Source organism: Pimephales promelas, chromosome 13 (assembly GCF_988280905.1).
Source record: "Pimephales promelas chromosome 13, fPimPro1.hap1.1, whole genome shotgun sequence".
Classification (NCBI taxonomy): Eukaryota; Metazoa; Chordata; class Actinopteri; order Cypriniformes; family Leuciscidae; genus Pimephales; species Pimephales promelas.
Genome location: NC_142781.1, coordinates 28,226,529 through 28,248,440, shown reverse-complemented (window position 1 = coordinate 28,248,440; position 21,912 = coordinate 28,226,529). Strand labels below are relative to the sequence as shown.

Below are 21,912 nucleotides of genomic sequence, written 5' to 3'. Positions count from 1 at the left end.
TAAAGTGTTGCTGAATAATTTTTCTCATGTTATGTTTTACTTCATCAATCAGTTTATACTATTCCATATATCCAAGATGTCCACGTCTTTCTTTCTTTAGTCGAAAAGAAATTAAGGTTTTTGATGAAAACATTCCAGGATTTTCTCCATATAATGGACTTCAATGGGAACCAAACGGTTCAAGGTCCAAATGAGAGTTTCAGCGCAGCTTCAAAGGGATTTAAACGACACCAGACGATGAATAAGGGTCTAAAATCCCTTAATTTCTTTTCGACTTAAGAAAGAAAGACGTGGACATCTTGGATGACATGGGGGTGAGTAAATTATCAGCAAAAGTTTTTTTTTTTTTAAAGTGAACTACTCCTTTAATGCATTCTTGTTGAGTGACAGTGTATAAAAATAAAATAGGATTGCTGAATTCCTATTCTGTTTTCCCGTCTTGTTTTTTTTTTTTATGGAAAAGCCTACTATTCTAATTCTAAATCCCAAATCCTGTAGGATAAGGAAGGGGAGGCTTGGACCTAAATACTACTACTAATAATAATAATAGGCCAACAGCTGGCACAGCTAATGCAAACCCAGCCATGTCAAAAACACCCATCTTGATTACTGCATTCAAGCAGAAGCTTCATGGTGATTTTTGGACGGGCAAAGCTCGACAATATGAGCATGTGTTGTTTTGTATTGGTATATTAGCCAGTTACTGGATAATTGCTATATGAGCAAGTGTTATCCTATTAAGTATAAGCATATATGAATGCCATCTGGATGCTTACAGATGTTACGAAAAAGAACAAGACTATAATTACAGTACAAACTCTTCTATTAGTGCATTTCTCAAAGATGCTATTCAACACCAATACAGTTCATGTATAATTCGTGATCCTCAATTTGTGCACACATTCTTTATGTGGCTAGAGCTCCACAGACAATTGTGGTGTGACTGACAGCTTGGAAACGGTAATCAGAGACATACCTGTGCACACCTCCTCATAAGTCGCGTTTGGGGTGTAACCACCAGAATAGCCCACTTGAGTGGAATAGACCCCCTTTTGCTTCCAGAATTTCCTCTCCGCACCCCAGAAACAGCCCATACCTGTGTTAAAAACATAAAAGAAAAAAATAATATTCCCAATAGAATATTTCAGCCATAAACTGATCCAAATCATCATATTTCTATTATTGCCAGAAATTCAAAAGATAGTATTGAGCATTTAATTCCATTCAAAGTATACATTCAACAAACTATACACATACATTTCATGCATTCCATGGAAAACCAAACCCATGACTTTGGGTTTCTAGCACCATCAATTGTTCAAAAAAACACCAAGGAACAGAAAAGTAGCCCAAATGACTACCCTTTCCTCAATAAAGCTATCATTCAGCTTCAAAAGACATGGAATTTAGTGCATATGGAGTCATATGGACTGCTTTTATGATACTTTTAGGATGCTTTCAAGATTTTTCGGCTTTGACAGAAAACCTACTTTAAAGAAAATTTCCAAACATATAAAGCATACAGGTTTGAAGAGACATAAGAGTGACTAAATAATGACACAATTTTAATTAGGGGGTGAACTATCAATGTCAATGTCATGTTTATTTGTATAGCACATTTCCAAGGCCTAGGCCTACCAAAGTACTTCACACAAAACAATAAACACAGACTGATACACTAAAACACAATAAGTAAATGAATAAATAAATAGCAAATACTAAGAAATAGAATACAACATACATCAAGGCGGCTCCCCTGTGCCGAACGCTAATTCAAACAAATGAGTCTTCAACAATGATTTAAAAATGGACAAGCTACCAGCAGTCCGCACGGCTACAGGCAATGAGTTCCAGAGTGTCGGAGCAGCCACTGAAAAAGCCCGATCACCTCTGGATCTGCGTTTAGATCTAGGAACCTCCAGGACCATCATGCTGGCTGAACGGAGGTCTCTGGAGGGCCTATGCAGCCTGACTAGGTCCGTAAGGTACTCTGGGGCAAGACCATTGATACATTTAAAAGCAAAAAAAAAAAAAAAAAAAAAACCCATTCAAATTAGATAGACACTAAGATTCTGCAGTGTATATTACCATTCAAAAGTTTTTTTAGATCAAATACTTTGGTGTGCATAAAAGGCTTCTTTCAAAAACATAAAAACAAAAAGTCGTTTCCCTCACCAAATTCTCTTTGCCGTGTGTTTTTGCTGTTCTGCAGGGAACAAGCCTCCTCTAGCACCTTCCCAATGGTGTTAAATTAGGTCCTATTTTTTCTATTCAAAGCTCTATATTTTAGCTACGAATTTACAATCCCATAAAACTAAAGACTCCTCCATCACACATTTACTCAGGGCCAATAAAAACATATCAACCACCATAAAACATAAAACACCCGCTGTAAGCATTTATTACCAAATAATACTATAACAGTAAAAATAAATTAGAGGGTAACTAGTATATCGTTATCTACTGCAACATCCCACGGGTGGAAAGTAATTCAATTGTTGAAAAAAAACAAAACAAAAAACGCACACGACTGTCAGCTTGACCAGATTTCTCTGATTTGCAAGCTGCTGTAGAGAAGCGAGCATAAGGCATATGATAGAGAATCTAGAATCTGGAGCTCAATTACGCCGGCCCAGAGGGACACCCGAACGCCAAGACTATAAGATGATGCTTTCACATGGGGGACGTCAATGTTCGGTAAATGAGGGTGAGCGCTGTGCTGCGTCTAGCAGGAAGAATGGCACATTTTCACAGAGTCAAAGGTACCCGAGTTACCCTTCATCGCTCTCGACGGGGGGTTTGTGATTTGCAAAGCCGCATACATACTTTGAATATTATTTTATTTGTATTCAGGACCCTGTGATAAAACAGCCATTTAATTCCTGTCTGCCATGATGGATTACACAGTTTGAGGCCTAAATAAAGAAAAAAAGGAGGCTGAACAAATGCATTTATTAAAGAGATCCTAATCAGCAGTCTGCAATTAATCGGCACACCCCTCCCCTATATTTTCCTCATCCTTTTGCAGTTTTGGTTTTGCACTTCTTCAAGGGGATGAGGGGGTGAATGAGGGGACTAATTACCTTCCACCGCCGGTCGTCTACCCCCATGCCGCGATCACACGCGCACACACACACATCTCACAGCTCGGATCACTTACCGAATAAGACCATCTGCAATCCCTCTGGGAACGGTGGCACTGTCCTGTTACCATTCACGTCGTGCTTAGCTGCAGGACACAGGGGAAACAATGGAGAGAATGCCCTTATAAATCAACACAATGTCAACAGGACTTCATAATGTGTTCTTCCCGACGCAAAAGCACCACAACTCACTGTATGGAAGAAACTCCCAGGAGGATAGCGGCTCTATTCCTATGCAGCTCATTAAGTGCAAGCCATAAGTTTTGGCTTTATTCCTTTATCTTTTACTTTAGGAGCACCGGGAAGATGGGAAAGGACATAGGGAAGGTTAAAGAAGGGGAGGTGAAACAATGTTTTAACATGTGACAGGCATACAGATGGGCCAAGGCATGGAAAACCGTTGCGTGGATTAGAATAAATAGAGGTTACCGAGTTCAACATCTGGGCGCAGCCATGCCGGAGCTTCTACATGCACGTACTGTATGAGTATGTTGCCATGGCAGCAGGGCATGCCAATACAGCCATGACTGATGGCGGACCTACACTGTAACTCACTCGCGGCCACACTAAAACTAGGGGAGAGCTTAAAATGTCAAGTTAATTATGCTCCGAATAAATAAATAGATAAATTAATGAATAAATGTTCAGTCCATAATTAAAAAAAAAAAGTTAAACAAATGAATAAATGTAATGTTTCATGGGTTGAACATTTATTTAAAAAAATAAATAAAATAAAAGTCCCTTGGAGATTTGTTATCGCTTTAATAAATAGATGAAAAAAAAAACATTAATGGCTATTATAATTGCTAAATAATTGAATGTTCAGTCCATTTTTGTCCTTTCATTTCAAAGTCATATCTTTAAAATGTTTTAGCATGTAAGGCCAGTGGTGTGTTTCACAAGGGGCTTGCTGAAATCTGGATGTGTTAAATGATGTTAAAACAAATATATGCCAATTGGTGGTGAAACAGAGTGCAAATCTTCTTTTGGCACAGTAAACCTTTCCATTTTAGGATTAAAATGGCACTCGAACAATGCAGTGAAAAGAAAGGCTTTCTGTGGAAGCCACAGTTCTAATCTAATCTGTGTAAGTGGACTGAAGAGAAGCATTAGAACAGACTTCATTAAATCACTTTTACATTCAGACTCTCTGTGCTGATCTGTTTCAACCGCTCAACACTCTCTTACAGCGTACAGTACATTGAGCAAAAATTCCATGTCGTCTATTCATTCAATATCAATCAATATAAAAAGAGAGAACACCGGCTAGAAGAATAAGAATTGTTTCACACTATAATCAAATGTCTATTACAATTCACTCACACTCGTGGCATTTCAAAAACTTTCTTTATTTTGTAACTTTTATTTTTTTGTAGAAAAATATCCTGGTTGCTCTTTTCAAAATAATGACAATGAATCAGAAAGGACACAAAAACACCATAAAAGTGGTCCATGTAACTCTTGCACTATATCTATAGGCTGACTAAATGAGAAGCAAAATCAGTCCAATTCATCCAAATCATTTAAGCCGGTGTTGTGATGCATTGAAAAGTAGTATGGACCACTTGTATAGTGCTTTCTTTGTCATTTTGGAGCTTGACAGCCTTCTACACAGACAGAATATTCTTTAAAAATTCATCTTATGTCTTCCATGGAAAAGAATGAATAAAAAAATGAGCTTTAAATCAACAACATGTTTCCACTGCACACTAAAAACAGCAAGCTATACAATAAATCTGCTAAATGGACCTAAAATACTATTACCTCAAGTATTATTTTATTTTCACTTTTTACATAGCTATTTAACTTTTTTATATTTAATATCTTATCTTATCTTATAATATTACATTTTTCAAATAATATTACATTTTGCCAGTCAAATCAAATAATGTATGAAAAAGGATTGAAAAGAAAAAATGTGGCTGATACTGCTTTCGGTTCTTTTGTCACACTTGAAACTGACCTGTCACACACACTGCATTACAAAAATACAGTAATCCATGCGGTGTCATCTAGGTGTTCTTTACCTCAAGGTAATCTGGAAACTGCACACATACTACAGGCTTTCAAAATCACTTAAAAGCAGGTCATTCAGATCACCCACCATATGTTGCTCAGGCCTGGTCTGCAGTGTGAGGCATAGAGTGGAATAGTCTTATTGATCTGCAGTGCGTCATTTTGAAAAGTAGCTTGCCTTACTATAAGAACTGGCAAGAGCTGAGGGGTTGGTCAGTGGCTGTGGAGTGACCAGGGTAGGGTTGCGCCACAAGCCATTCGTAAATTGGAAAAAGGTACAGGTATAAAAGGTACAAGCCTGTGTACTGGACGGCTTTGCTGGGGGAAAGAGCTACAATCCCATGAAGCGTTGTGAAAAGGTGAAAAGAATAAAAAAAATGGAGAAATATAAAAATGCTCATTTAAAAAAATCCCTTAAAGCATTGTGAACAGAAGTTCTGTCAAGACAACTCTCAGAATGCTTGGCATGGTAATGGGTATAACAATATTGATATATTTGGTCATGGCTGAATAGATCTGCTACGCTGCTGCCACTGTAATGCTGTACAATATAGCGCACATGAATTACCCGTAGCAGATCTACAGTATACAGGTGGAGCTGGGGAAGGGGGAGGGTTTCTAAAAGCGCGCAAATGCTAACCAAGTATTTGAAGGTTGAGCATGTGAGCACATTGTCTACTGATACAGCAGGAACCAATCAGCTGCATGTGGCTAATAGAGAATGATGTGATTGCAAGCAGGTTGAGTTTGAGTTGAGGTTGAGTTAAGATCAGCCTGCGCAAATGTCCATACTTGTAACTTAAGTGTCCATTTATGTCAAAACTAGACTAGTTGTAACTTACAGCCTCGCTGAGCTACAGAGCTCTCTATTACCCTCTCATCCCGCTCCTGCTCTCTAATGGCCAGCACTCACCTTAGCTGTATTTTATATAGTGTATGCTTACATCTCAACCCATACCATCATGTTGAATCCAAAGCACTCAGCTCTCTGTGTCAGATTGACAGGTGCTTGGAGGCAGATAGTATTAAAAAAATGGCTATGAACTTACATGACCTTTCCTGTCATATGCAATTACTTGATTTATATTTATTTTTAAATAATTCAAATTCAAACTGATTCACGAATGAATCGTTCAGACATATTTGGTTCATATGATTAATTGAAAAAAATTAAAATGATTTATGCCTTTTGTAATCTGAACAAATGATGCAAATGTCACTTTAGGGGCTTCAGACATTACTACGGCATGATTTTTACTGTACACAAGAATTAAGATGGCTTTATATATTTTAATAATATATATTTATATATCATTTATTATATCAATTTAATAATCAATGAACTAAATAAATTAAATTAAAATACATTATTATATAAATGATCAAATAACAATTACAAATGTTTAATTAAGAATATTATGTATTCTTAGATTAAACATTTTTAATTGTTATTTTTATATAATATATATTACAATCTATATATATATATATATATATATTCTAATATGGAGAATTTAATAATAAACAACTAAAATATTACTGAAATGTTTTCCAATGAGCTGTTTTTCCCCCTAATGCAGACAGAAAATACTGTAGTTGACAGTGAGGCCTAAAACTTAGCGTGAACCCCTCATTATATCTAACCAAGAGACCGGGAGAGATCTGACAGGGAAACCGGCACAGAGTCGTTCGTGCTCCTCCAGTTCATCCCTTGCTGCAGTGTGTAAAAAAGCGCAATCGCACCAAGGCCTTTTCTCCGCCGTGGCTAATGCCCACCTACCACATCTCTCTACTTTCATTATCTTAACGCAGAGCCGGTAATTGCCGCCTTTCTGGAACAACAGAAGCATATTCATTAATGGTCGGACACCCCCCACAGTCAGATAAACAATCTAAATGTAAATGTCAGCAGGCAAAGACAATGAGTCGAGACAGAATATTAATGGCTCAAATCTAAGCGTGGCACGCTTTCCTCTCAGCCGAAGAGGATGGGGGGAGGAAGACACAACCGAGGGGGAGGGGAGTGGGGTATTATGAAGCATTCTCTCCATCCATCCATCCACCCATCCATCCCTCGCTCTCTGCGTCTTCTCTACACCCCCCTGGTTAATCCAGTGCCATGTGCCAAAGTATTCCCTGCCACCCCGGTCCTTTGATTCGCCCCTCCCACAACATCATTGAAATTCATATATGTATGGTGCTTTACATTTTATTAATCACTACTGATCAGAAGCTCTTTTGGCTTGGGCTGAAAGAGGCAGGGCTTCATTAATGTATCAAGAAAGAAAAAAATAACATCTATTGGCTCTCAAAATAAATTTTTCAAGATATAGTCGTGCTTAAATCATTTATTCATCAAAGCCAGGGAAATTATTAGGACAAAAACATCTTTTGGTGCTCACTAATTACCTTGTTCTTGACAAACAGACAAAATATCTTATTCTCACTATCTAATAATTAACACTAGGAGAAGAAGCAGTGGCATGAATTTGTTTGTTACATTTTCTTCGCACCTCAAGCATCCTTCTGGTCGAAAGTTTGGGCAGGGACAACTTGTACGTCTTGTTTAACAATGATATTCTTCACAAGAAAAACCATTTTCATGAATAAACATCACTGACATGTTCAAATCTAACATTTATAAGGATGGAGAACGGTAGAGGGCATGGGGTCTAATAAGGAAGACAGTGCCATGACAGTCCCACCCCTGAAGCAAACATTTCCGCTCTCTTAGACTGTTCTGTCCGGGTTTTGGATGAATAATGCCTAGGAGCCTTTTTCGTAAAGCCGAAAAATCTGTCTGAATAATGAGGCTAATCACAGGAAAGTCTTTATCCGTGCTGGCATTTGCACTCTCTGCCAGCCAATGCCATTCCTGCGCAGCGCTCTTCGAGTTAGTGCTGCTCTATTTCAGCTCCGCACACCATAGCTATAAATATTCTATTAAATATGTAGAGCTCCTTAAGAAAAGCCAACTTGGACTGTCAGACAAATATTAAGCGGCATTTAACCAAACACAAGAGTTTTAAAAAAATGTAAATTGTAAGTTACAAAGATTAAATTTATTTACATTTATATATATATATATATATATACTTGTGTTTGGTTAAATACTAGTTAGTATTTAACTAGTATTTTCCTTTTTCCTTGAAGCAAATACTTTTTCAAAGCTATCTAAAGTAATATCTATCTATCTATCTATCTGTCTGTCTATCTATCTATCTATCTATCTATCTATCTATCTATCTATCTATCTATCTATCTATCTATCTATCTATCTATCTATCTATCTATCTATCTATCTATCTATCTATCTATGTATCCATCCATCCATCCATCTATCTACTGTATCTATCTATCTATCTATCTATCTATCTATCTATCTATCTATCTATCTATCTATCTATCTATCTATCTATCTATCTATCTATCTATCTATCTATCTATCTATCTATCTATCTACATCCATCATCTATCTCCATCCATCCATCTATCCATCCATCCATGCATCCATCCATCCATCCATCCATCCACCTACCTACCTATCTATCTCCATCCATCCATCCATCCATCCATCCATCTATCTATATCTATCTACACTCAAAAAATTATTTCGCTGCTTGTCGAAATTGCTTTAGATCAGCTTAACACAATTGCTATACATTTTGTCCAAACTTAATTTGATTGTGTTCAATCTGTTTAAATATATGTAAAATTTAAGTTTACTTAATCTGTTTGTGTTTGATTACATGAATGATTTGTGTTGCATTTACTGAAACTGGCCTGTGCTTGTTAGTACCAGCATGCTTTGCATATGGCTGAATTAAGAGAGAATAAATGTCTAAATTAAGTGTTATGTTATGTGTTTTTGAGAAAATGAGAAAAGGGGACGACTTTATAAAGCCTTTCTTAAAACTGACAATCTTAAACGAAGCTGTGCCCAACCATAGTAAATTAGTTGAATCAACCTTACAGTTTTTCTCAATTGCTTTCGCACATTTTTCGAAACAGTCTTAACATTCTCTAAACTGTGAGTGCAAATGTCACAACTGTTTGCAGGAACTTCAAAACTTTATAGCATGTCTGCAAAATGTAGTTACTCACCCAAAACATTTAATTCATGCTTCAAAACCTAGTTATTTTGTCAATAATTTGGCCAAGGCCACCAAAATCTAAAGTATTTTTGTCATTGTGTGAGCCACACTGGTCAAAATGTTTAGTTGTTTTTTCACCACAACAGTCAACCATGAAAATTAAGGGTTTACTGTAAACAAATCTCATATTTGTTGAGAAAAGTCAATAGTATGTAGAAAAAAAATATTCTATGAACATTTGTATTTTTACAGTGTTTATTTTTGTACTTCATGTGTACACAATATAAGTGTATTTACTGTACATGTAAAGTAACTGACAAGAGTAACACGATTTCACTTTACATTTCATATTTGTGTATTACCACAAATACACAAACAACAAATAACATTCATGAAAAAAAAAAAATATATATATATTCTTGGTGGACATCTTGTCGCTCACGTTGGTCAGGCCAAAGATTTTCATCAACATCACATCTGATGTTACCATTGCCACACACCGTGGAAAAAAACTCCTTGAATGCCGCACCCATCCCCTGCAATGGTCAGATTTATGACATGATCCACAAGTGTGGCTCTGATTTCATCAGAGACTCTGACTCTTCTATTTCCACCTCTTCCTCGATTATTTCTTCCTCTACCACCACCACGTATTCTTACGTGCCTTCCAATTGCTCTTCCATGAGTATGTTGGTGCAGTTCAGGGTTGCGAATGTCCTCCATTCTATATATTCTCTCTCTATATATATACTCTCTCTCTCTCTCTCTCTCTCTCTCTCTCTCTCTCTATATATATATATATATATATATATATATATATACTCCCAATATTGATTGGTTAAATGGTTAAATGGTTGATTCATATTAGAGGTAATTTGCAATTAGATTGCGAATGCAATTAGAAGTCATGTGCCATTTTAGCAAACATTACAAACAATGTCAATGTCAGATATATTTTAGAATATACATTCATGTATACTAATTATGATAATTGAATAGATCGTTTTGAATGTTATGGCTTACACAATAAAAAATGTCTGAGAAGTTCTGAAGTGTTTGACAGTGTAAGTGAGAATCGAGTCATCAGTTTTGATCAACAAGCCATATACAATTATTTGTTGTCCAAACTGCAGACAGTTGTATGTACTCTTTGCACACATGTGCCAAAGCAATTGCAATTTGCTCAAATCAATAAGAAATTACAATCTGATGTGAAAAAGAAGCGAATTGTTCAGAGATCTGAACTTAATGTTTTGGGAAATAAAAAAAACATTTGAGAACTGAGCCAAAGCAATTGAGAAAAACTGTAATACATTAAGTTGACCCAACGTAAGTACATTAAATTGGAATTACAGAATTGCACAATGCTGAAATAATAAGCAAAACCTTTCCATGATTTTCTTATGTTCATTCAAAGAGTCATTTTTTGAGTGCTATCTATCAGTCCGTCTGTCCATCCGTCCTGTCTTATCTTTCTGTCTGTATATTTTTTTCTGTTTAAGCAGCTCCCAATTTCCCTTTTTTGTGAAGCAAACACTTTTTCAAACTTCAAATGAATATATTCTAAAGAAGCGTAATCCAACAGGGGCTCAATTATTTTAAATAGCATCTTTCAAACCCTCCATGATCTGAAGCATGGCGCAAAATCCATCACGATACAGGAATCAATCTGGGATCTGATTCTAGGATATAAGGAATGATCTTTTTAGGGCTAGTGTCGACTGACTCTGCTTCTCATCTGGACAGATTGTTAGAATACAGTACAGTGAGATGCTGTATTATCCCTATAATAGATAGAAAATTGAGTGATCCACTGGCTGAGAATTCAAACTAGCAGCATAATATTCTCTCCCTCTCGCTTTAAAGATCCTGCAGGCATGGCTACACTCATTTACTTCCATGTTCATAGCTCTCGGTTTCCTTTTTCAGGTCTTCATTGATCTATCCCAGCCAGCCCTACTCCTACTACGTACGCCACTGACATTAGTTCTCTACTCGATCAGCTTTTATCCAGTGGTGCAACATACTAAAAGTACTAAATTATCAACATTTATCGGTAAGTAGTTCGATGAATCGGTTCTTTCTCCTGTTTAGCACACTGGGAAGAATGACTCATTCTAGTGAATCAGTTAATCTGATTTAAATGAAAGGATTAAAAAGTGATTCAAGTGCATACTGGGTTTTCAGCATGAGTGATGTTTTTCTGACAGTGAGAAAAAAGAGCCAGGACAACTGTTTTCAGAGCTGAGACTCATTGATTACTCTGCAGTGACTTTAATGAAGGAGGAAGATTACATTTTGGGCAATGCCCCAAGAGTGGAACTATCCTGCCAGAAAGGACTGCCCGCAATAAGTCAATGGCATTCCCTTATGAATTGCAAACTCACAAAAACACTTTTCTTTGATCGCTATTGTGCTCAGAAGCTTGACTTGTGACAGTTACACTTTGAAGCTTAAAACCAGCCTTGTCTGCCTTTCATGTTTCAAAGTCTGTGACAAGAAGCCTTCCATCATCTCATAACCACCAGTCACTGATGCTCTTTTAGGCGAGTGCAAAAAAAAAAAAAAAACTTATTTAGTCAAAATACTCAGCTAATTTAGAATGATGGTGTAGTTAAAACATTATTGTCTTTTTTTCTGTACAAATTAATACTAAAACAACCACAAGGCCTAAGTTCTTCACAATATGTAAGGTCAGTAAAATAAAAAAGTAAAAATAAATGAATGCTTTTATTCATTAAAAGGATACTCCACTTTTTTTTTTTTTTGGAAATAGGCTCATTTTACAACAACCCCAGAGTTAAACAGTCGAGTTTTACCGTTTTCGAATCCATTCGGCTGATTTTCTGATATTTAGAAGAATATTAGGAACCAGACAGTTTCTGGTCTCATTGACTTCCATAGTAGGAAAAAAATATATGGAAGTCAATGAGACCAAAAACTGTCTGGTTACTGATATTCTTCTAAATATCAGAAAATCAGATGAATACATTCGAAAACGGTAAAACTAAAATGTTTAACTCTGGGAGAGTGGTAAAATGAGCCTATTTCCAAAAAAAGTGGAGTATCCCTTTAAGCTAAGGATGCAATAAATTGATCAAAATTGTCAATAAAGACATTTATGATGTTACAAATTATTTCTATATAAAATGAATGCTGTTCTTTTAAACTTTCACCAAATAATCCTGAAAAAAAATGTATTCATTATGATTTAGAATATAGAATAAACAATAGGACATTTATATTAAGTATTATCATTTGCCATTACAGTCACAGTAAAATAGGCTAGATTTAATGAATATGAATTCACAAGGCAAAAACGGTGACAAAAAAATCCTAAAATTAGCACTGGGATGAAGGATGGATTTGAAATACTGAATAATGCTTGCTCAAGCAACTTCAAAGAGCAGTCTTGTGGAGACGTGTGTGTGTGTGTGTGTCGAAAGGAGAAGGTAAAAATGGACCAGACAGTGCAGCTCTCAGCGCTTTTGTTTTCCCCCATTCTGTGGTGAAGAGAGCCTGTGAAAAGCGATTGGAAATGGTTGTGCAGAGGGGATCAGGCTATAGCGAGTGCTGTGTGTGCAAGGCGATATGCTATCTCAGCCGTGCACCTCTCCTCCCCCTTCCAATGGCTTCCTCCGTGCCCACAGATTAGCAGGCCCATGAGGCCTGGGAGTCAGAGTGCACACGCAGCCAGACGACAGACCTGGCGACTTGGGTAACGCGTGCCTCGCCTCGCCCCTCCCCCTTCCAGAGTCTCTCAGCATCCCCTTCCACCCCCATCCTGACTGCCTCTATTCAGAGTGACATTGATGAATGGGCATGCTAGGCTAATGGCGGTCTGCGGCTGATTGGAGCAGCCTCCTTTCTTTTTAATAACAGACCCAGTGGCCGTCATCAGCTGCATCATTTCTTCACAACGACCGTTAGCACCATTACGGCTATTGTGAGCCATAATAGCAATTATCTTAGCGGAGTGAGAGCGCCTTGATGCAGGGAACAGCCATTACGATCTGAGTGCTACGCCGGAGACTTGAGAGTGGCAAACACAAACAGCAGGTAAACGCTAAGAGAAATGAGGTGAAATTAGCTTGGCTACGCTTCTTCTTCAGCCGGGCCTCTGTAAACAGATTAGCACCGAGGCCATTCATAAAGCGTCTCAAGAAGAAACAGGAACGAGATGTGAGCTGACAAACTTAGAAACATTCCTGGGGTACTTCAAAAAGCATTGGAAATTCTCCTTGTGATGGCACAGGAGGCTTTCATTCGCTCATGTTTAAATATGGCAGCCACTCGATCCTCTTCCAGTTCAATTCTTCCTTGTAGGTTGAGCCTTTTCATTCATACACACTCTAAAAAATATTGGGTTGTTTTAACCCAATTTTGGGTCAAATATAGACTAACCCAGCCATTGGGTTACATTTTTAAATTACATTTTTAACCCAGTGTTTGAGTTTGTCCATATTTGGCCCAAAATTGGGATAAAACAACCCAGTATATTTTAGAGTGCACATTTTTAAACAGATTTTGAAGGGTTCATCTGCATGTTCTGTCAAGACTCTTGATATACAGTTAGTATTTACACTTTTAACAGCAATAGGTTTTGAATTAAGTAGTCCCTTATCACTTGTTTCCCTCTGTTTTGGATCTTATCTTATATCTTTTGGTTCTATTCTATGAACAGAGCTTCAAAGTGGTTTGCTGTAGGAAGTTAATTACTTGTTTTTGATTAAAAAGGCCCTTCTGGAAAAATAGTCACCTTCAGTTCTTGCACTTGTGCCCTTGTACACACACAATGCGGTATGTGCGCACATATGTTCCACTGTTTTAACAACGCATTATGTCCAATAATAGGGTTTATAGGGTCCAATAATACAAATAAAAAAGTGCAATGGAAATTTTCAGGGAAAGAAAATGTTGGGAAATATTGCTCTATATAGAACTCTCTATCACAACAGAATTTTAATTTTTTTTGCATAATTAATATAATATGTCACCATCCATTAAAAAATCCAAAAAAAAGGAAGTGCAAAAAACAAGGTTACACTTTAAAATAAGGTTACATTTGATAACATTAGATAATTACATATTAAAAAATACTTCTAAAGCATTAATTAATCAAAATTAATGTTCATTTAACTTTCATTAAAAACAAAAGCATCTGTTAATATTATTTAATGGACCCGAGCTAACAATGAAGTGTTGTATTTCTGTTAACAAATATTAATAAATACTGTAGCAAACGTATTGGTCATTGTTAGTTAGTTAATTAGTTAAATGTGTTAACTAACGCTAATTATTTTAAAGTGTGACCAAACAATTTGTGTTACATCTGTGAACAAAAACATATTTTAACCTATCAATGATTCAACACAAAAATTCCGATGTACTAGAAAACTACAGAGATTTGTTTAAATGAAAAATTGTAGAATAACTTTTGCAAAGTGGAAAAGTGAATTAAAAGGATCCATTGCCAGAGGGACAAAATAATGGACTGATAATGGAAATGACAAACGATGTATAGAGCCACAACTGTCCTTTCACATGCAGAGTGACAACAATTAAAAACATTCTCATGCTGATTTATTTAATGTCACATTCCAGATTCAACACAGGCGCTCACTCTATAGATAAATGTATTGGCCCAACAGCTAATTTCGAATCTGAGAATATCCTGGAATGACGAGAAGAGTGGATTGTTAGATGGGGACTGAATCAGCCATTAAAATACATCATCAGGATGGCCAATTTGTCAATTTGTCAAGCATCTAAACAGATGAGGCTCTGTGGGATTGTGATACATTGATTCCTCAGCAGGGGCCATGATAGGAAATGAGAATGTGGTCAAACACCACAAAACATTTGAGCAGGAACCCAGCACTCAGGAGAGTCATCAGGGCTTGTCTTAATTCAGAATACAAATGCTAGATTGATCTCCACTGACAGGCCTAAGATTATTAGAACCGAGATTGAGCATGATGGAGCTTTTGCAAGGACACATTTGTTCACATGTGCAGTTGCTAGGGTGTTCATGATGGTTGCTCACTGGCCCCAGTCATAACTTTCTATAATATTCTGGATCAATGATAGAACTCCTTGAATGTAATATAAGGGAATAATATAGCTAGATTTTGCTAACGTGACCACACGTTGTAATTTGAAAATAGCAGTTTCAGCCAGATGAGTGATCTGACATATAGCGTTGCCACAGACGATGGCAAATATTAGGCAATATCTTTCAACGATTACATACATGCAAGTACCATAATTACGAGATGACAACCCGTGACATTCTACTCAGAGCCTTTCTCGGACTCCGAATTATGCAATGCAACTATATCAACATGGTCATGAGGTATAAGTCGAAGCTCTCAGAAAATTTCAAGTTTACAAGTTGTATTTGAAAGTTCTACGAGGACGCTTTTTACGTCGGAATCTCGTAATTACGCTAATGCGTGAATGCACCTTCTGACCGCAGAATGCAGTGACTGACCAATAAGAATCCAGTATTTCAGAGAGCTGTGTGATAAAAATAAATAAAAGCAAAATAAAATTCATATTACCAGAAAAGGATAAACTTACCAATAAGAACAGAACGAGATACAAGCTCCACAACATATTAACTTCGTATGCTCATGTGGATGGATTTCTGATTTGAAGGTAAACAGTTAAAGGAAACAATGGTGGGAAACAAGTAAGACCCTATCAGAAATAATATCAAACAAGTCTGAACTTCAACCTAATGCTACAGTGCTGCCATTTCTGGTGGAATATTATTGGTATAGGCTTGATTTATCGCCCTACTATATACAATTTCCAAGCAGTAGCAATAACTTATGCACTGGAGGATTCGAAAACATATTACCGAAGGAAAGTTCTTTTTAGAAAATATAGAGTTAAATATAGAGTAAAACTCATGGAATAGATTATGTGCTTATCGAATGTGATGAGAAGTCACACAACCTTGAAAGCTCCAGCCCCCATAAGAAGACCCCTGTCTACATCGATAGGGACCCCAATCTTTTTTCTTTTTGCCAAAAAGTGTCATTTCAACCAAACTCCAACAAAAGCTTAAGAGCTTTTTTTTTTCCAAATAATCTTTCTCTCAGGTTATGAGTCTCCAGAAACGGGCACTGTGGGTTTGTTTCCTTTGACAGGCCTGTGAATACAACTCACTGCTTCAACTGCATATGGCGGTTAAACTCAATTGCTCCCACAAATTAATCTGACCCTGAACATGCCCGGTTATTATGAAAATAAGCCAAGAAACTGATAAATGCAATGCACAATAAATAAAGCATTTTTGGGTTCCTTTTTCTTTCTTGAATAGAAATCAACATTCATCAAACAGAGACACACATACACAGGATTCAACAAAAAGGAAGGCTGACTTGAGCTATACATTAAATAATTTGATTTAATCATTTTATGCCTTGCAAAGAAAGAAAGATGTATAGTATATTTAAATATATTTAAAGAAATATGTGTGAAAAATATGTGATAATAGTGAAAATATTAATATTATTAATATTTCAAATAGATTAGTTAATTAAAAATGGTTTTAAGAAACTGCAAACATGACATTAACAATTGGATTTTTTTAATTAAACATGTAAATAAAAAATGAAATAAATAAATAAAACACCACAACACAAAATAAATAACAAAATAAGATAGTTTTGGGTTGGGGGCCAATAAAAAACATAAAAAGGAAGGAAAGGCATAAATCTGAAGCAATGGCCCAAAAAAGGCCTAATAATTGCTGGCCATGAGTAATGTCTCAAAGACTCGATTGCCCTTCAATTGTCTTTTAAATAAAGCACAATTTCTCTGGTTGGGTCTGGAGTGATTTGATTTTTCATGCAATCATGACAAATTATTTATCAAATGGCGCATGGTCTGACTGGACTCCGGTCAGCGGCTATTATTCTGCATGTTTCTGATTGACAAGCCCTTGAGTGATAGGCGAGATGCAGCAGTGATGGTGCCGCAGGAGTTCAGACTGTTACTGCTGTGCCTCTTGTTAAGGGTCCCTCCGGCTCCCTCGGGCCTTGGCCTTTGGTCCCTCTGTGGTCTAGCGGCCTCCCTGTGGACTTGACTCCAATCAATGCACAGGGAAACCCATTAAGAGCCACAACACCGAGCGCGGACGGGGGGCCAAATGCACCCTTAACAAAAGGGAGAGTGGCCAACATCAGTTGAGTTAAGGGGTTGTGAAATATTAGGTGTGTGTGTGTGTGTGTGTGTATATGTGTGTTGTTCTCTTGTCTAGAAGGAACCTCACAATAATGTGGCCCTGCGGAGCCTGCTTTGTCAATGGCTGCAAAGAAAAGGGCTCTGAAAGGACTCGGTGCACTGGTGCAATTAGCCATCTATGGAGCCAAATATATCTCCCAGATTCTATCAAGACAACTTGAAACCCATTCAGTTTGTGCTCCCCAGAATCAAGCTTTTGTGCTGCCTTGAGGTAGATGCTCTGTGAATAGTTGGCCTGTCGCATCCGTCTTAACTTGACCTTTTCAAAAAATTACATAAAGTGATATTTGATTGGTTTGCGGCCAAATAAACTACCGTTTAAAATGTTTGTTTCTGGGAGATTTCTTAATGTTTTAGAATAAAGTCTCTTATGCTAACAAGGAAACAGTAATTAAAATTTAATAGCGATGATCTCCTGCAGAGACAGAAGGCTTTTGTCACACTATTACGCCATAATGTGACAAAATCCAAAATGAGCCGTTTGGGAAGCTTGCTTTCAATAAAGCTGATTTTGGACTAATGAGGAAGTTTGGAGTTCTGAAACTTATAGGATATTTATGTAGCTCTTACAAGCAGTGTTGTAGTACTCGAGACTCGGACTCGTCTCGGTCTCGAGACCATATTTTAATGGTCTTGGTCTTGTCATGGACTCGTGTCCATTTGGACTCGGAATTGACTCGTACTCGAACATTTTTTTTTTTAGGATTCAGAATTATTCCCGAGTCCACTCGAGTTCAATTAAAAATATTTTTCATGATTATTAATGTATGTGAATAAAATATTTCTTTAAATTGATTGACACGCCCAGTGATTAGTGATTTTCTAGTGCGCAACTGCGCATGACAAATTGTAATAAAATTACTTTTAACATCACCTACTATGTGGCCGTTTTACCCTAAACTGATCATATTTTTTAAACTCTAAGTAAATTCAGCAAAAAAAAAAAGGATTTCTCTAAGTAAATAAAAGTAAATTAGGTAATCAACCCTCACTGGTCTCGGTCTCGACTCGGACTCGACCGTCTCTGGTCTCAGACTCGACTCTCTATGGACTCGGTCTTGACTCGGACTCGACTCTCTCTGGTCTCGGTGTCGACTCCAACTCGACTCTCTATGGACTCGGTCTTGACTCGGACTCGACTCTCTGGTCTCGGACTCGACTCTCTATGGACTCGGTCTTGACTCGGACTCGACTCTCTCTGGTCTCGGTCTTGACTTGGACTCGACTCTCTATGGACTCGGTCTTGACTCGGACTCGACTCTCTCTGGTCTCGGTGTCGACTCGGACTCGACTCTCTATGGACTCGGTCTTGACTCGGACTCGACTCTCTCTGGTCTCGGACTCGACTCTCTATGGACTCGGTCTTGACTCGGACTCGACTCTCTCTGGTCTCGGTGTCGACTCGGACTCGAGTGAGGTGGTCTCGACTACAACACTGCTTACAAGTCAAAAGATCAAGGAACATTTTATTTATCAGTTCATGAAATTGTGACTTCACTTTAAGTAACTTCTTTGCCTGAATTGCTACTGCTTTCCATGTTCATATCATAAGTGTTTATAAGGTTAAACAAAAGCAAACAGCTAACAGATATCTTTTTCCAGTTATTATAGACTTTGTTGGTTTGTATGGGAAACATTTGAACGAGTTTGCACATGGATTTAAAGATGGATTTAAAGATATCCATTTATTACCGTAGCAAGTAGCAGAGCGACAAAGAAAGAAATTCTAACAGAAGTGTTGCCACATATTCACTACTGAATTGTGAAAAACTTACGTTTTTCTTAAGTGCCCTAATAATATGTGAAATCATCACCTTTTATGTTAAGGGTCATATTTGCATATGATAAACATCTTGCAAAGAGTAGATTCACAATACGGTCTATATAACAAATGCCTAAATGTTATGTAGCCAAGCTGGCTAATGATAGCTAGGTTGATTCTTTCCTTACACATACACAATTACTGTTTACAAAAATGTCAGATATATTTTTTTATTTTTTTTGCGCCATAAGTCCCACCAGGTTTATAAATGTTTTAAAATGTTTACACACAGCCAGGTACAACCACAGTTTCACTGCTAACATAACACATTCCAAAAACAGATAAGGAGAAAGTCGGTTTACTCTGGACCCATGCTGTTCAAGTGCTAATAAATGGGTGCTAGTCTCTGCACAGCAATCAGGAGCTCAATAAGTAATAACCATTCACCTTGGCTAGTTCCACACCATTACACCAGCACTGCTGATGACTCAGGAGACACTGCAGACATGGCAACCACTGACAGATTGCAGGGGGAGGGGGAGCCATGGAAGAGGGCTTGAAAGCAAAGGAGGATGAGGAGGAAAGAAAGAAAATAGGCACAGCATGAGAACGCAGAATGACGACCTAGGAAAGCACACAAAAACGACAGGAGGAGGAAAGTGAGAATTTTGGGCTAATGGAGGGCTGACAGTAAAATGATGAGACCCATTATGACATTTTTGGAGGGAAACTGCTGCATCCTTGCACAGCTGCAATGTAATTCGGATGCTAGTGAACTTCAAAAATATCTTATATTATGGTTTCGTCACCCTGCATATGGATTTAGATACATTCCTACGCCCATGTTCATCCCAGTGAACATGATTTCACCAAACACAACGTTCCTGGATCAACATCTTTGTTGGTCCTCGAACAGCATTTCAATCAACCAATCAGATTTGAGGGACAAGGTTACAGTTTAGGTTTACAAACAGGGTTATGCACCTATCATTTCCCTCTGATTTTAGGGATAGTCATGGGTAGGGTTAGGACTTAGGAAACACTTCCTGTCTGATGTCTGAGCGACTTTGCAGGCTCAAACTGAGTGTGACGACAGTTGTAAATCTTCTAGTAGCTGTGCCAAGACAAAAAGTTGTTGAAATATGTTGTCCCGTTGCTATAGACAGTAAAAGGATTCTCCCTCGACTTTATGCCTCCATGTCCCCCCGATTGCCTCATAGACCATTAAAGATTGCCTGCGAGCTTCTCCTCCTGTTTCTACGGTAAGTGTATATTGTGCGACAGAAAGTTGCGTAGTGATGACGCAATCATCATCCTATTTTTCACAAAATGGCATCTACGGGGCCATAACGTAAGATACAAAGTAATGGAGCGTTTTATACATTGTCGTGTTTCTTTAGAAATAAATAATGGACAAATTAAGTCTTTGGACGCCTCAGGTGTAAAATTATTTGCTATCAAATGCTGCGTTTAAGTCCTCCTGGGAAGTTCGTACGTACGAGGTGGGAAGTCGTGTTTACGACGTGAGGTGCGTTCAAGTCAGTTTCGTCGGAGCAAAATGGCGTTGTACCTTCTTTTAATGAATTACATGAAAATACAGCAAAGGTTTGTTAACTCTGCTAATAAAAAAAAATGAAGAACAAAGAATGTGCATCAGGTGTGTTTTTCTTTTTATGTTTTTTATTAGCTTATGAAGCCAATGTAAACTCTATCATTAGGTATAATTTTTATATTACAATGATTTCAGAAAAAGCCTTACAATGTCAATGAGTAAACATTGAAATTCAATTAAAATTTACTGTCAACAGACGTTAAATGAACGTTTCTCACTGACACGCCCCCAACTCGTACAGATCGGGGCTTAAAGAAAATCCCGAGCTCCCCACTGGTATTTACGACATTGTGGTGGCGTTCAAGTGCGTTCAACTCGTAATTACGATCTATACGAGATGACTTGAACGCAGCAAAAGTGATGCCAAAATGAATGGGAGTCAATGGGATGCTAACAGCAGGTGAAGTTCTGCTACAATGGCGGCTTCAACTTCCGGCTGATGGATTACCTCTCTCTGTGGGAAAAGAACAGTGCCACATACTGGTCTGGCACGTAAACTACATTGTTTTAAGTCGGTTTCAGTGGTTTCGTGTGTATGTGGATTATCTTGAGACGAAGCCGTGTTTATGGAATTTTCGGATCGGATAGGGTGTGAATGTGGCCGAAATTTGCAGACAAGAAAGTTGTTCCAGCATCAACAAAATATGTCAATAAATATTTTGATGAATTACTTGCAAACCTAAATACTTAAGTGGGCAATAGAACTACCTTTAAATGCATCTGGTACGAGCTATTCAGCCATACTAAATTGTTCAGCAACATTCTCTTCAAACTCTTACTTCATCATGATGAGAGTTGACCTGAAAGAGAAACTGGCAGTAGGCATTTCTAAAGGCAGTGCGTGCCTTTATTAAAAATCAAGCTTGAATAGCTAAATGCATTTGCACTGACATATTTGTATAAACGGTGAATTACTCAAGCTTTCCAAACAACATTTAACTAGCGTTCCCGACACATACTTTATGGAAGAAATGAGATATGGATTCCAGCATTTCACATGGCTCTTATGCATGGTCCAGTCATATAGGG

At 37.6% G+C, this 21,912-nt stretch overlaps 1 protein-coding gene across 2 annotated transcripts in view; it reads right to left on the bottom strand.

Annotated features, from left to right (window-relative positions):
* msraa (methionine sulfoxide reductase Aa) overlaps nt 1–21,912 on the bottom strand; it is a 72,765-nt gene that overhangs the window by 28,164 nt on the left and 22,689 nt on the right. The window contains exons 2-3 of one of the 2 annotated variants that reach the window (XM_089118820.1): nt 3,161–3,229; nt 977–1,096 (exon numbers count right to left, since the gene is read on the bottom strand). In XM_089118820.1, coding sequence (XP_088974946.1) covers nt 977–1,096; nt 3,161–3,229 — 189 coding nt within the window. The remainder of the gene's footprint in view (nt 1–976; nt 1,097–3,160; nt 3,230–21,912) is intronic. The other variant, XM_089118819.1, reaches the window with a different exon arrangement.